Source organism: Neomonachus schauinslandi, chromosome 16, assembly GCF_002201575.2.
Source record: "Neomonachus schauinslandi chromosome 16, ASM220157v2, whole genome shotgun sequence".
Taxonomy (NCBI): domain Eukaryota; kingdom Metazoa; phylum Chordata; class Mammalia; order Carnivora; family Phocidae; genus Neomonachus; species Neomonachus schauinslandi.
The window spans coordinates 49656364-49671692 of record NC_058418.1 but is presented as its reverse complement, the minus strand read 5'-3'; the positions used below and the strand labels follow the sequence as shown (position 1 = coordinate 49671692).

Below are 15329 nucleotides of genomic sequence, written 5' to 3'. Positions count from 1 at the left end.
CTGCATTTATGGGCATCCACTTCTCTTCCAATCTCACTGTCCCTTCCCTGTTTGCCTTCATCTGTTTCACATTTTGGATCTTACTGTTTTAGTGTCTAGAAGCCCAGAATAAGGCATGCTAAAAACTTTTTTTTATCTCCCAAGATTTTCTTCCCTTTTGTGAGACACATGCCCCTGATACATTCCTCTTTGTTCCAGGAACAAACTCAAAATTAAAAACAAAAAAAAACAAAAAAACAAAAAAACACACACACATGAAAGGAAACCTCATCAGTGCCAATGTTTAAACACTGGTCCCCAGCAGAACTGGGTTCAGCACCACTGTAGAGACTGGAGCTTATACTGACAATACGAAAACAAGTCTCCTGCACTTCGTATGCTGAGCACACGGAGACCATAAATGCCAACATTCTAGATGGCTTGCTTGCTGCTAGTAGATTCACTGGCACTGAAATCCATTTCTTTTCTAAGGATGTTTAGCTTTTATTATATCTTTGCTCATGGTCAGAAGACATCAGCACATTTGCTAATGAGATGGAAGGTATTCCTCATAAAGAAACGCACTTTACACCAGGTAGGGTTTTGATGGCCATAGAAAGCCAAGATAAGAAAAAAATTAATGTTGGCCGAACTTCCAGTGAAAACATCTTTGAGATAGACCCAAACATACGAGTTCATTTCTGAGCTCATCAAACCACAGAACCCCAGTACTGAGAGCAAGTCCTACTAAAGGCTGTATTATGAACTTCTCTTTTTAATCTCTAACCCATAGAATCCAGAACATAGTATGTGTTCAGTAAATACTTGTTGAATGAATGAGTCATACCTCTCGTGCTCAGAAAGACTCAAGTTCTACTTGGACCCCCATAGATCGTGATGGAAACACATTCCTTGCTGTGTGGCGGGTGTGCAGTAGGGACTGACTGACTGGCACTGAGACGTATCCAAACCATAGAAGAAATTTCTGCCATTCCTGAACTGCAAGGCAGCAATTTTGTATTTCCATTATTTCTCCCCTTATCAAAGACACACCTGACAGGTGATATTAGCATGTCCAATGATTCTCACAGATATTCTTAGGTTTATGCCTAATTACCAGTGTGCTAATAAAATCTCCATTCACCTCTCCCACTCAAGAAAATATATCAGAACACAAACGAATAAGGATGTCATGAATATGGGAACAACATAGAATCCATGGCAATTTATCGAAGAAGTAAGTCATCCACCATTTTCGTGTTTCAGATAATAGCAGTAGTACGTGACTAGTGAGGCATTGCACAATGATTGACGCAATGGTCCAATGTGATACCAAGACTGAAACCATCTCTGAGACCCACTGAGTCCTAACATACCATCTTGGAGACCTCTCAGACTCCAGAGGCTCATCCTACCCCCAACACCGTCATCTGTCTGAGCTCTGCCACACACGTGGGCTTCATCCAGAACCACAGAGATCATCACTATTAATGGACGTAGCTCACATGGGACTCTCACTGTCAACTGGGGATCCGTCCACTTTCACCATTATGATTTTAAGGAAGAGGACGCACAACCAACCAACTTACCACGCCGCCGCCAGCAGAGTGCACGAGCACAGACATTCCTTCTCGGAGGTTGGCAACTTCGAAGAGCATCATATAGGCTGTGACGAAGTTCATGGGGAATGCAGCAGCCTCCGAGAAGCTCATGTCATCTGGGATCTTGTAGACAAATTCCACCGGCGTGCAGACCACCTCTGCCCAGGCATTGTAATTGACAAATGCCATGACACGGTCCCCGATCTGGGAATGGGGAGGCACAGGGTTAATGGAAGCTTCTTACTGTTTTTTGAAAGATTTCTCAAATCCTCTTGAGAACCTAGGGGAAATTATAGATTCCTTCTCAGAAGAAAAAAAAAAAAGCAACCAAACCCTCAAATATGCTCACTCTCACCTGCCTGCCAATTCCAAGGCACTCGTGGATGCTCTGAAGCCCATCTATGAAAACTTGCTGGGGGCCATGAAAGCCAGGTTCTCTACCCCTCTTCCCAAGCATAAATGTACAATGTTGTCACATCACACACCGTGGCATGTTAGTGTCAGAAGCTCATTTTACAGACTCAACCTCTCTGTTTTGGAGTTGAGGAGAACTAAGCCATAAGGAAATTTAAATGGGCAGAGCTGGGAGTAAACTCTACTCTCACTTGTTTTCTGCCACTCCATAGGGATTCCCTGCCAGTCTAGTTTACTGGGGCATTTGCATCAAAGGTTAGCACTGGATTACTGATCACAGTAGTCGTGAGATGTGGTGCATCCGAAGAGCTGCGTAAATCTAAGTGCAGGAGACTGAACGAGAACAACCAGACTTAGAGCAAAACAGGAGGGTGCCACGGGCTGTGATGAACAACTAGTCCTTTTTTGGACATGTATTATACGGTAGGCATTGTCCTAAGGACGTCACCTAATCTTTACAAAACCCCTATGAAGGCATGGCTGAATACTGTGTTCTTTTTATCAATTGTTTACATAGCCAGACATCATGAAAAAAAGGCATTCTTACCTTTAAAGTGGTTATGATAGAGTGCCAAGTTTTTTCATAGCACATCATTAGTAAAGGGAAATACAAATAAGTGAACTGATAGTAATAGCTTGTATGAGCTGCCAAGTGCTGGTGAAATTGAACCACTCTGCTGTTTGATGTTAGTTGCTTGGACTATGACTTTCAAACACAATATTCAAATTGCTGTGGTCAGAGTGAATTTTTAATAAATGAATGGCTTTCATATGCATGTGCTTTAGTTTTATATATTTATAACTGAGTCTCCTGTGTTATTTTCTCTGTAGCTTACTCAACAAACAACAACAAAAGCCTCCTATGAGATTGGTCCATAAGAGCTCACATTACAGATGAATGGTTATAGATTTTACAGACATTGAAATTGAGGCCAAGAGAGATGAAAGCACATGCCCAAGGTCATGTAGCTAGGGAGTAGCTGAGCCAGGATTTGAGTCTCACAAGGCTTACTCCAGATATAAATGATTAATTCATCACACCTGGGGTAAGCGCTACAAAGAAGACAGAGTTCTCAAAGGGTGTACACCAGGGGGACCGACCACCTCTGGGAATATTAGTGTAACTCTTTATGTTTCTTCTGCTGTAAAATGAGTATATTAGGAAACGGTCCTTTCGGAAATGAAGTAACACAATATGCACACAGTGTACTTGGTGTGATGCATATAAGGTGAAGAAAGAGCAACCAGTGTTAACTCTTAAAAAGAACAGACTGGTTTCTGGTCTCATGGAACTCACAGCTCAATGATCACATGCTAAACACAGACCCACTGTATCTAACGAAGCAGAAGGAACAGCTGTCTAATGAAGGAACCGATGGAAAGGAGAGGCTGTCCCATCAGCAGTGAGTGTCCTAATCCCTGGAAGGGCTGAAGACCAACTGATGAATGTTGGGAATTATCATCTTAAATGCAACCGCTTGGACCAGAGGATAACCAAGGTCTAACACCGGCATCCTCTTTTGCACAAAATCGTGCAAACCCAAAGATACATAGTACCGCAGAGTAGCTGATGGCTTCAAGTGTCAACACAGAGGGCAGTGAAGAGTAGTTCAACCACCTCGACAGTGACAGTCCCAGCCATCCCAGCAGGGCTGACCACTCTAGAGCTCTCCTTCAACTTTGCGCCATCACTTCCTTATAAATATGGCACGAGTGGCTTAGCCGTCACATCAGCCCTAGCCCAAGTCCAGAGGTAGGCAGCTTTTTTTTTTTTTTTTAAATATCCAGTCCACCTCATTATTTGATTTTGTTAATAAAAAAAAATTAGTCCTGGGCGACTGAGCCCCAATTATTCCTATACTGCTGTGCCTCTGGAGACAACTTTTCAAGCCTCCCTTGCAATGCATCAAACCAGGAGAGCTATTCAGTGTGCTGCCCCATGATACTCCATCTCCGACATGGTTGAAAACCTTAAGTCAAAATTTTAGGGGGGAATATTAGTATTGGTTTTCCCCCAAGTCACACCCAGATTGGAAACCTGTAGGTGGCTTCTTTCATTTGTTTGTGCAGCTGAAAGTCACTGGAGGGGAGTGGAGGTGAAGGGTAGGATTGACAATAAGTAAGCCAGGCCTAAGCAGCAGAAGAGAGATCACATATAAGGGAAAAAATCTATAATCAAGCATTGTATGTCCTCCTTCTAAACCAGGGCCAACGACATCCCTATCTACTGTTATATTCTAAAATAATGGATTACTTATGCAAGGCTCAGGATTAATAGCGATAGGAGTATGATCTTTTCCTTTAGGACCAGGTAGAGGAACAGATACTATTTCTCATATGCAGCACTTTCAGGGAGAGATGGTGCTGCCTCTGGTTATATTGCTTACCTGGGAACAGAAATGCAAAGTCATATGAAAGAAAGGAAGAAGTGCATTTACTTCTTTCTTAACACTTTACTGCTGTATTATCTGGAAACCAGTGACAAAAAGACTGATGTGTGGGATGAGATTTTCAGACATTCATCCCAGGGAATTTGGAACATATTGATATTTTCAGAGTGTATTGAGGCTCAAATGCACTGAGCCTGAGCAGCAGGCTCCAATTCAATGCCAAGGTCATTTTGGCATTGCATTTATAGGATTTTCCATTCTGCATTTAGCTCTGCAGCATTTACAGGTTGGGAGCAGGGGTGAAGATCTGGTGACTTGAATCCATGTTCATCTACCTTTCTGGCCTCCCCGGAAACAACTGTACTCTTCTGAACTTCATCTTCAAAGGGAAAATAACAATCTTTACCTAACAGCGTTGTGGCAAGGCTGAAGAAGGATGACTTGCCATGTTTCTGGTTATGGTGGATTCTCAAATGTTAGCTCTGTTCACTTCTCCCTGGGGAACCACTTAAGTTATGAGCAAGAGCTCTTGTACCTGATTGGCACTGGTTTTTCTCACTCCAAACTGCTGCAATTTTGTGTGATTGATTTGCCCACAGTTTTTAGAGACTGGATTCTATTTGATTTGCATTACAGTGGTAGGAAGGGTCATATATCTTTTCATCGATTAAAAATTTTTTATTATGGAGAATTTCAAACACGTACAAAATAGTCAGAAACATATAATAACCCTTTTTATCCATTGCCCTCTTCCCAAAGCAATCAACCCATGGCCAATTCTGTTTCATTGGCAGGTACCTCTACCCTGTGCCTTTAAAATCATCATTCAAAAATGTCACTTTCCCAGTGTCTGAAAGAATCATTTATAAATGATTACTTAAATGTGTCAGTTAAGTAGATATTTAAAGGAGCCAAATTATGAAATACAGAGGATATTTCTTCCCAGCCTCTATGTTTTATAGTTGGTTTTTGAGCCTGAGGTGGTGGGACAATGGGAGCCATGGGGAGGGTGAGGGGGTATGCACACCTAGTTAATCCAGATATTCTTTTTTTTTTTTTTAATATTTTATTTATTTATTTGAGAGAGAGAATGAGATAGAGAGAGAGAGCATGAGACAGGGGAGCGTCAGAGGGAGAGGCAGACTCCCCGCCGAGCAGGGAGCCCGATGCGGGACTCGATCCTGGGACTCCAGGATCATGACCTGAGCCGAAGGCAGTCGCTCAACCAACTGAGCCACCCAGGCACCCAATCCAGATATTCTTGTTAACAGCTGTATTACATGAACAAAAGGAAAGACAAATTTTTCCCTGGCCACTTCACCAGGCTGTTCCCAGGAGCAACCAAGATGGTACACGAGAAAGGCATGAGGCATGTGGAAAATCCTATCATTTATAAATGTGTTAATAAAACCTACCAATAAGATGACAATAATAACACACACCATAGATCAAACATTTTTTTCATTATCTTTTATATCTCAACAGATTCCAAATAGATAATACTTTTTTCCATCATTAGTCAACACATTACCTCGTATCCTTTCACGCTGTCCCCCAGAGCTTCAACAATCCCAGAACACTCAAATCCTGGCACCAGGGGAGTCTTGGGAGGGTTGTCGATGTTCCCCTGTCGCACCATCAAGTCAATGAAGTTTAAACCACTGTGAATGGCAAATGTGAAAAGAGAGACATTCAAAATGGAATCCAAGAGAATACACTTGGCTTGACTTTTCTTCCATCCCCTTCTTGGCCCTCTCTCCCTTCCCCCATTCCTCTTTCTTGTCTTTTTTTTTTTTTTTTCCTTTCTTGCAAAATAGGCCTAAGAGCAGTCACTTGACTGGATGTCACTAATAAAGCAAAAACAATTATCTCTACAGACAAGGAATGCTTCCCTGGCAGTTAGAATAGCCACTGCAGATGTTGCCCTCTGATTTAAAAGACAGCCCCTTTGTCCACTCTCAGAGCCTGCTTACTCCTACTCTAACAACACGTATTGGCTGGCCTGGTCATTAGCCATGCTAGCACTTCCTTAAGGGTAAAGAATATACTAGGAAGAAGTTATAAGAAGACTCATGGAAAGCAGCCAGACACAATGGCCATCAGCCAATCTATGAGAAAGAGAGAGAGAAAAGGCAAATTTAAAAGGTCTCAAAACAACTGTCACTGATCAGTCAGCACACAAATTCCTCCCAGCACTGTGCCATACACAGCGAATATGAGCCATCAAGGGACTACATTACATCCAACCGGGGGACTTCACTAGAAGTGAGATCAAACAGATGAACCAATGGATTAATACTGCAGGGTTTGTTTCAAAAATCTTAGTTCTCTCTGGTTGAGAAAAGGGACTAGGTTTTTTCTATTAACATATTTATTTTGAAATAGGAAAGTTATTAAAATGTATTAAGCCATCACCTTGGAAAACCATATACTTGATTTTAATGATAACATCAATGCTCCAAACTGTTGTTTTCTTTTTAAGAGCTAGTCTTGGAAACCGCTTTGAACACTCATTTTCTAATCAAATGAGAAAACACATCCCACTGAACATGTATTTTTTTCGCAGGATGCTCTAATATACTTCCTGTTTTCATAAGCCTCCATTCTAAGAAAGACTCGGGTTATAGGAACCAAACTCCTTGGTCTGGCCCAAGGTCCATTAGTGTATGGCCACAGCTTCTTTTCCAATCAAGATGACTCAAACTACTTTTAAAACACAACTTGCCCATTCCTTCCTCGGCCTCTTTGGAGCCTAGGAAACATCAAATTCTACTTAGATCTCCTGGTCATCAGTCTCCCCCGTAGAGAATGGGTAATGATGAGGAGGATGACTTCCTTGAAAGGTGGGTTCATGGGTGGCCACCTTCTCAAGGTTTTCCTGGTCACACATCAGGCAAGTTTCACAGTTGCCCCAGCTGAACTATCTCTAATGCTTGTCCTCCTCAAAGGCAGCTGCATGCCTCTTATTTCTTTGCTTCCAGAGTGCCTGGCATGCATCAGGCCCACAGCAACATAGTAGGTACTCAAGTAACATCTGCTGAATGAAGCAATATATTCATGACTATTCAAACAGAGGTGCTGCCAGTGTGAGTACTAACTCCTTTCAAAAAGTGGCCACGGGATGCTCAGAGGAATGGACACATTTCGGAAATGTGCTCGTAGACTTCCAGAGATCCTACGCTTTGATGGTGAACAGTTCATAGGGTCACTGATCAACCAAATTGTTCTCCAATAGAACGGCCAGTTTCTTAAGAGCTTGGAGAGGCCTGAGCACCAGTCCCGATTCCACCACCTTCACCCACGTCACCTTGGACCAGTTCCTTTGCCTCTGTGAGCCTCCATTTCCTGGTTGGTAGTACTTGTCTCACAGGGGTGTGAGGAAAATGAATGACAGGTAAACACCTAAGCAGGATGCCAGCTACATAGTAAGTATCCAATAAACGCTAGCATTTAAATGTGCATCTTCTCTTAAGAAAGCAGAAGTACGTGATACATTTTAGGAAGACTCCCATTAAACAAGAGTTAAAAACAGTTTCAGAGCTGTGATGGAAAAACTTGGCTACCCACAAGCTTTGCTTGTGTGAAACAGTCCATTTTCCAATACAACCAAATAAATAAAGCATCACCACATAACAATAAAAGGAATTTCTATGTCCCAAATCAAGCACTCCATCTCTTGCTGCATGCATATTTTAGCTCACTGTGTTTTCCTTTGCGTGAAAACCTATGATTTCCCAAGACCCTGATGGAGAAATGCCAGAAGAAATTACTTGACAGTTCTGTAAACATGCTAACCCCCTGGAGAAGGTTTTGTCCTAGACGCTTGTTATGCTGTTCAATCAGGCTGCCTTGGACCCCCATCCAGCATGAAGTGAGCACGCTGATTGTAAACCGAGAGCCAGCTACTCAAATCCATTGAGAAAGGCTTAGTAAGACTGACTTTATAAAAGCCCATAGCATCCCATCCATTTCCACAGTGAGGCAAGCGGCAGTTCTACTGGGGTCATGGAGAACGCCACCCATCTTCAGGAAAGAAATGTGAAGTGGGTATATTCCAGGGGATGGGGGATGGGTCAGTGTTCATCTCCACACAGAGAGGTGGTGAACAGTTGTTAATGGAGTACCTTTACATGTTGTACCAGACCTAGTTCAAGGGCCTGCCCACGCACCTGCTCCTGAGATGGATACAGCTAGCATTTACTGAGGGTTCAGTTTCTGGCAGGAACTGTGCTAAGTGCTTTACTTCATTATTTAAGACTCAACAATACTCCTATGGGGTACGAATTATCACACCCATTTTTCAGATGAGAAAACTGAGACTGAGCAAGAGTAAGTAACTTGCTGAAGGTCTCATCTTTAGAAACTGTCAAAGTCAGGATTTGAATGCAAGCAAAGTCTAGAACTTGAACCCTTTTCAAAGAATGCCTCTTTATGGGAACTTCACCCATAGCCCTGGCTGAAGCAACATGTCCAAGGGGCCATGTTTATAACTTATCTCTTTGATAGTTGATTGCACCAGTGGTGGGCCCATTGTTGGAGGAGTGGCCATTCCTAACCTAAGCAGGAATCCATTGCTTCATATGAAATAAATAAGCTGATCTAAGAACTGAGTGTTCTCTCAAAAACTCTGAATTAGGAAACATGCAGCAAGAAAACAACTTATCGTCAGAAAGGACATCAAAAGATAAAATTGAGCTAGAGGGACCTATTGACCTGCACTCTGGGGAAGCAGAAGTGAAAAAGCCAGTAGGTAGGGAGAAGCCTGGGTGGCTCAGTCGGTTGAGCGTCTGCCTTCAGCTCAGGTCATGATCCCAGGGTTCTGGGATCGAGTTCTGCATCAGGCTCCTTGCTCAGTGGGGAGCCTGCTTCTCCCTCTGCCTGCCGCTCCCCCTGCTTGTGTGCACTCAATCGCTCTCGCTCGCTCTCTCTCTAACAAATAAAATAAAAAGCCAGCAGGTAGGGAAATTAAAAGAAAAAGACGAAGAGCAGCAGAAGCAACTCAGCAGCCTGCCCCAGGGTGGGCTATACAAACTTTGTTGCCAGGTTGCCAAGAATGCAAAGGTCCAGTCTCCATACTTGGTGCAGCCCAGGCCCTCTGATTTCCAAGAATTCTTTTGCTACTCCACACGGGTCTTTAGAACAGAACCTCTTTGTTTGGGTTACATGTGTGGTCCCTGTCTCATGAAACCAAAAGACACAAAGTAAAACAAATACCATAATCAATAACCCTAAATCATCCACTGGACAGATATTATTGACCTCATTTTTTTTTTAAAACAAAACCAGTAACACTGTGCAGAGATAATTAAGTTATTTGCCCAAGGCCACACAGACAGTGAAGAGTGAAGCCATGGACTTAAACGGGGGTCCAACACTGTTCTTTTGCCAAACTCTACACCTTCTTAATCATAGTTTCCAGTATTCTCTAAGATAATCTGATTTTTACTTAGACATTGTTTAAGGGCTCACATAGAGGGTAACCTTCAGATTTCTCTCTTACCTAATATTTATTTATATGGCTCTTAAACATTTAAGATTGTTGCAAAAAAATAAAATAGTGCTGGAAAATGCTTAATAAAATGTTCTGCTAGGTAATCTTTTCTCACAGATTAGTATAATTTTAATAAAGAAGACCTTGATTTGTTCCTCCCATACTATCAGTCAAAGCCTATGTTTAAAGAGTTATTACCAAGACATTGCAGCCTGAAGGAATGAAGACAGGTTTGACAAAGGGACCCCCAAAACCTCAAGGCAAAGGATGAGAGATGTGATAGAAGACAGAGGGAAATGTGGTGAGTCCCTTTACAAAATAAAACTGTTACATCACAGGATGGTGAAGTTTGCAATGTGCTTTCACACACATCTCATGAAGCCTTGTATCAATCCCAGAAAGGCAACAGGTGCAGATGTTATTATTCCCATTAAATAGATGTGAATAAAGAGACTCCTCAGATAAGAAACCTGACTTGTCAAAGACAACACAATTAGCACATGGCAGAGCTGGGACTTGAATCAAGGTCTTTAAACTCCTTGATTATTGTGTATCCTGTGACACCATGAACTCTTAGATATAAGTAGATATGGCCATCTGTGCATGGTGGGGCCTTGGCTGAGTCTCCGAAGCCCTCCCCAGGTCTTCCACATTGTTCACTTGGCTCTCCTTTGTCCTGCATGCTCTCCTTAAGATATTATCAAATCAAAGCTTAGGTAAATGGGGGGCGGGGGGTGACTGGGTGGCTCAGTTGGTTAAGCATCTGCCTCTGGCTCAGGTCATGATCCCAGGGTCCTGGGATCAAGCCCCATGTCAGACTTCCTGCTCAGTGGGGAGCCTGCTTCTCTGCTTCTCCCTCTGCCTCTGCCCTCCACCCCTGTGCTCACTCTCTCTCTCTCTCACATAAATAAATTTTAAAAATCTTAAAAAAAAAAAAAAAGCTTAGGTAAATAGGAAGGGATGCTTGGTGGTCTTAGGAAAAGACACTAATTTGGGGTGCTTAGATTCTATTTAGAAGGAAGGCAAGCTAGCCATGGCCTCTATACTTTATTTTCTGTTATCTACTAAGTGATGGATGCCAACCCTATAATGTCTCATGAGAGATGTTTAGCTGTCTTCATTTTATGTTCTGCTAGACTCAAGCATGGACCATTTCAATCTCAATTTTGTGCATGAGGAAGGTGAGGCCTGGAGAAGATGAAGTACCTTGTCCGAGGTCATATAGCAGGTGACAGAACTGGGATACGAGCCCTTTTCATAGGACTTCGAGCTTGTGCTTCTGACTACTAGGACTGTCATTCTGTTAACTATACATCATGGTGGACTACTACATATTCTTGTCCTCAAAGCTCCTGATCTGGAAGCTGTCCATTTCTTTTGGATATGCTAATAATATTGAAGAAGACATAAATGATTTGTTATAGGACACCGCTAAGTGGATGACGGAAGAATCAGCTGGTTTATTAATTTTCCAGTTTGAAATAAAACTGGCCCAAAGAAGTTTAGCCAGAAAGAGGGAAGTAGATATGGAGAGGCTCCCCTGTCTTTTATTCTCTAGGTGAAAGGAAGGGAGAGGGGTTGCTTATATGACAGGATTGTAGATCTCTTGCCTCTTAGTTCCTTCCGCTGGTTGTCAGTACCCTCGGTATTGGCCATGGGAATCCAAACATCATCAGACCACCACATAGAGAACAGTGTGATGAAAATCTTCCTCTTCCGGCAGCTTACTTCCGTTGACGCCAATCAATAGAACCCCGTCATATATTCTGATCTCACGCTCAATAGAAATCCCAAGTATTGCCTCGTCATTGGTTCAATTAAGAGACAGATGGCCAGTCCTCCTTCAGAAACCTATTATTTTACCTATGAGGGAATATTGTTGAACATATCATTTGTTACAATATACATTTGTTTCTTCATGAAGACAGAGTAATTTTCCCTCATATCTCAGCGCAAGGACTGATTTGTATTGATCTTACAATCCCAGCAGCTTATAAACTAATTATATTCCTTTCTTTGCATTGGCTAGTAGGAAGCTCCAAGCCAAATTTGCAGCACTCCCCCCGCCCCCACCCAACTGCAGGGTTTTGTGGTCTTCATTCTCTCTGCCATCCTAACACTCAACTTTATCTTAACTTTCTGAATGCTTTGGAGTTTCCATTAAAAAAAAAAAAATCTTAAACTCTTTATAATGCATCTCAAACTTTGTATCAGAATTCTCTGAAGGGCTTGTTAAAAGCAGATTGCCAGGCCTTATTGCTGAGTTTCTGACTCAGCAGGTCTGTGGTGAGGTCCAAAACTGCATTTCTAGCAAGTTTCCAGATGATGCCGCCGCTCCTGGTCTGGGGACCACTTAGGGACTGGCTGCTGTATCCTTTCTTTTTAAGCTACTTCAAGTCCTTTTTGGAATGAGGCAAGGTAAAAATTAATAGACGATGATTAAATAGATAAGAAAATGGAAAGATTTCTCACTGTCCTCTAGGGCACTTGAATTTTTTGATCCTGGTCCAAAGGATTATACATATCCTCGTGAAATGTGGTCTTACTAGATTAGCTTCATCTTGCCAATTTGTCTGGCTCTTTTTTGGATCCTAATTCTTTCATCCAAAAAATTGGCTCTTCCTCCTGAATTTGTATCCTCTGAAAATGTGGTTATCACACCACTTACTACTATACCCAAACTGCTGATAAAAATAGAAGTTGTCACATTCTTGGTGACTTAGGGTATTTGTGAAGATCATGAAAGATGTCATGGGAGGGTATCTAAAACATAGGACTAGCTGACATGTTTTAAGTTTCTTGAAATCATGAGCTCCTACAGTTCTCTGAAACATGTCCAAGACCCTTTGAATTCATGTGTAACAAGTACTCACTCAGTAAGACCATGTTCTTTCATAGGGCTTTGTGACAATTAGAGGCCCCCTCACCAAGAAACTGGCAGATATGCAGAAACCCCCATTCTAATTTCTCTGATGATGGGACATGGGGACAAAGGGAATTATTTGTGGCTGGATAACATTTAGGGGATACTTACTATGTAGCAGGCATGGCATTAAGTGTTTCAGAAGCATAATTTTTACAACGATAACAATGCTAGAGGATAAATCATATTACCACATTTTACAGGAACAAAACCCAGGCATATTGAGGTTCCTGAAGCCAAGGTGCAAAAGCAAATGATGTGAGTCCAGAGGCTCTGCTTTTGACTACTGTGCTTTGCTTTTGAGAGACCATCACTCAGTTTTCCCAGTTACAGAGAGAGGGCTTCTTGACTCATCTGTCCCATTGAGCACTTCCTACATACTGAGTGTATACTAAAGATTGGATATCCAAAGTGATCAGGGGGCCCCGAAATTATAAATGCTGATTACAGTACAGTGTGATAGGTGGCTTTATAGAAGTATAGGCAGGAGAGCTCACACAGCCACCAGGACATAAGCTATCTCACAAGATAACCATGAAGTCAGAACACTGACCCCCAGAAAAAATTCCCCAGGGAAATGTCCTGGTGGTCCTCTGCAATTACTAAAGCTAAATTTAGATCCTTAGCTTTAGCCCTCCGGCTCCCCCTCAAGTGAGTTGCTTGAAATCCTTGAGCCTTAGTTCACTTGTCTCCAAAATGGGGTAGGAACATGCTCACCCTACGGGGTGTTGGTGTGGATGGTATATGACAGGGCATGTGACACAGAGCACCTCACACACAGTAAGTACTCAAATAAACATGAGCTGCTGACATTGTCACCCCCCACCTCCACCATCAGGTGTCACAGGTCAGATTCCCTGGGGCGCAGCCTCTGAGCCTGCGATTTGCATGCAAGGAGGTGTGATGGGGAGAGCTCTAGGAAACAACACCTGTGTGCTCCTGAGGGCAGCTGGGCTGGGTAGAGGAAGAAGTTCAACACCGACATAGTAGTAAAAAAGACTCAATTTATCCACAGAAAGTTCCAGAGCTAGGATGGCCCCTCACGTCATCATGAATCGAGGCCAGGGGATGAGGCCTTCATACCCTCATGTCATCTAGTCCTGGATAAGAGCTGCCCCCGGGGAGAGAGTGCAGGCTTGGGCAAGGAGGCTTCCTGCAGCCGAGGGCAATTCCTCAGCAGGGGCACCACTGGGAGCAGTCGGCTGCCATCACTCCGGGTCCTGGGTCCTCCAAGGGGATTCTGGGTTGTGTACCCAGTATCCATGACAAGACGGATAACATATTCTTCCTTTTCTGGGTTTTATTCCCTTGTGGGCACAGAGCTCTTGTCACTGATGGTGCATATTTATGGAGCCCCTTTGTATGGGTGGCCCCTGAGGAAGAACCAATGTGAGGAGGGAGGAAAAGAGAATGAGACCTTTAAGGCAGGACCTGAGAGAATAAGAGGAAAGGGAAAGGCAGTAATTGAAGGGATCAAAGCACCAAGGAAGGGACAGAGACTAAGAAAAACAAGAAAGGGAAAGGCAGATGGATCATCAAAAGACCTGCAGGATAGGTAAATCAGTTGGGAAGGTCCATGAAAAATAGGAGTTCGGGACTTTCTTTGTGTCTGTGGGAAGCCGGAGGTCCCTGGATGCTGGGAGGGACATGGCCATCAAGGAGAACACTGTCACGCTCCAGGTGGGAAGTGTGGATTTCCCTCGGCTTGGGGAGCATCAGTGGCCGCCTCCGCCAGTTCCCAGAGGATCAAGAGGGCCAAACGTGATTGAGGCTTTGCAGGGGGGGGGGGGGGGGGGGGGGGGGGGCGGGTGGTTGTGCCTTCTTTACTCTGCCCTCCTCTTGCTGCTGCCGCTATGTTCATCAAAGCATTTGACTCCCAATCCAAGCGGGGGCAAAGAAGCCAATGTCTGAGTCATTCCCTCAATCCCCAGTGCTGACATTTCTGTTTTTGTTTCTTCATCTCAACTGATAACTTGAGAAAGCCCAGGACAATAGGCCTTGATCTCAGAAAATCTGGCTTCCAAATTCTTCTCTTTTTTTTTTCCCCTTTCTTTTTCTTTCTGGGCTTGTGTAAGCACCTGTTGTGTTATCTCAAGTCTGATACCAATCTGCTAGGGGAGGGGAAAAAAAACCACTCATTGTCTGAAACAAGGACACCTTTTATGCAAATCTCAAATGGCACCTCTCATTGGAGAGCAGCCAGAATTGTCCTGGATGGACCTCAGGAGAGAGAAGCCACCTGTGTTCCATCTGCGGTGGGAAGGTTGGAACGGACACTCCGACTCTGCTCTCCCAATCACTGGCCTGTGGTTCCTGACACTGGCCCCCTCATGTCCGGCTCCATGTGACCCTGCCTACCCTCTCTAACCACTGATTTCAGATACACAGACCACTGCGGCCATGTGAGACATACAAAGCTCTCTGACACATTTGATGTTCTTTGTAATCTACCATTTTGCTTACGAAGTCAGTAATGCTATCATTGCCCCCACCCCCCTAGATCCCCTGATCCACAAAATCTGGATGACGAT

The 15329-nt window shown here is 43.3% G+C and overlaps 1 protein-coding gene and 1 non-coding gene across 2 annotated transcripts in view; one reads left to right on the top strand and one right to left on the bottom strand.

The window, feature by feature from the left end:
- The window catches only part of VAT1L (vesicle amine transport 1 like), a 139099-nt gene that overhangs the window by 110922 nt on the left and 12848 nt on the right, over positions 1-15329 (bottom strand). Inside the window, exons 2-3 of the mRNA XM_021702754.1 lie at positions 5916-6045; positions 1569-1784 (exon numbers count right to left, since the gene is read on the bottom strand). Coding sequence (XP_021558429.1) covers positions 1569-1784; positions 5916-6045 — 346 coding nt within the window. The remainder of the gene's footprint in view (positions 1-1568; positions 1785-5915; positions 6046-15329) is intronic.
- Positions 2469-2609, top strand: LOC123323307. The gene has a single exon (XR_006539321.1). It is a non-coding gene; the product is annotated as a small nucleolar RNA SNORA15 (small nucleolar RNA).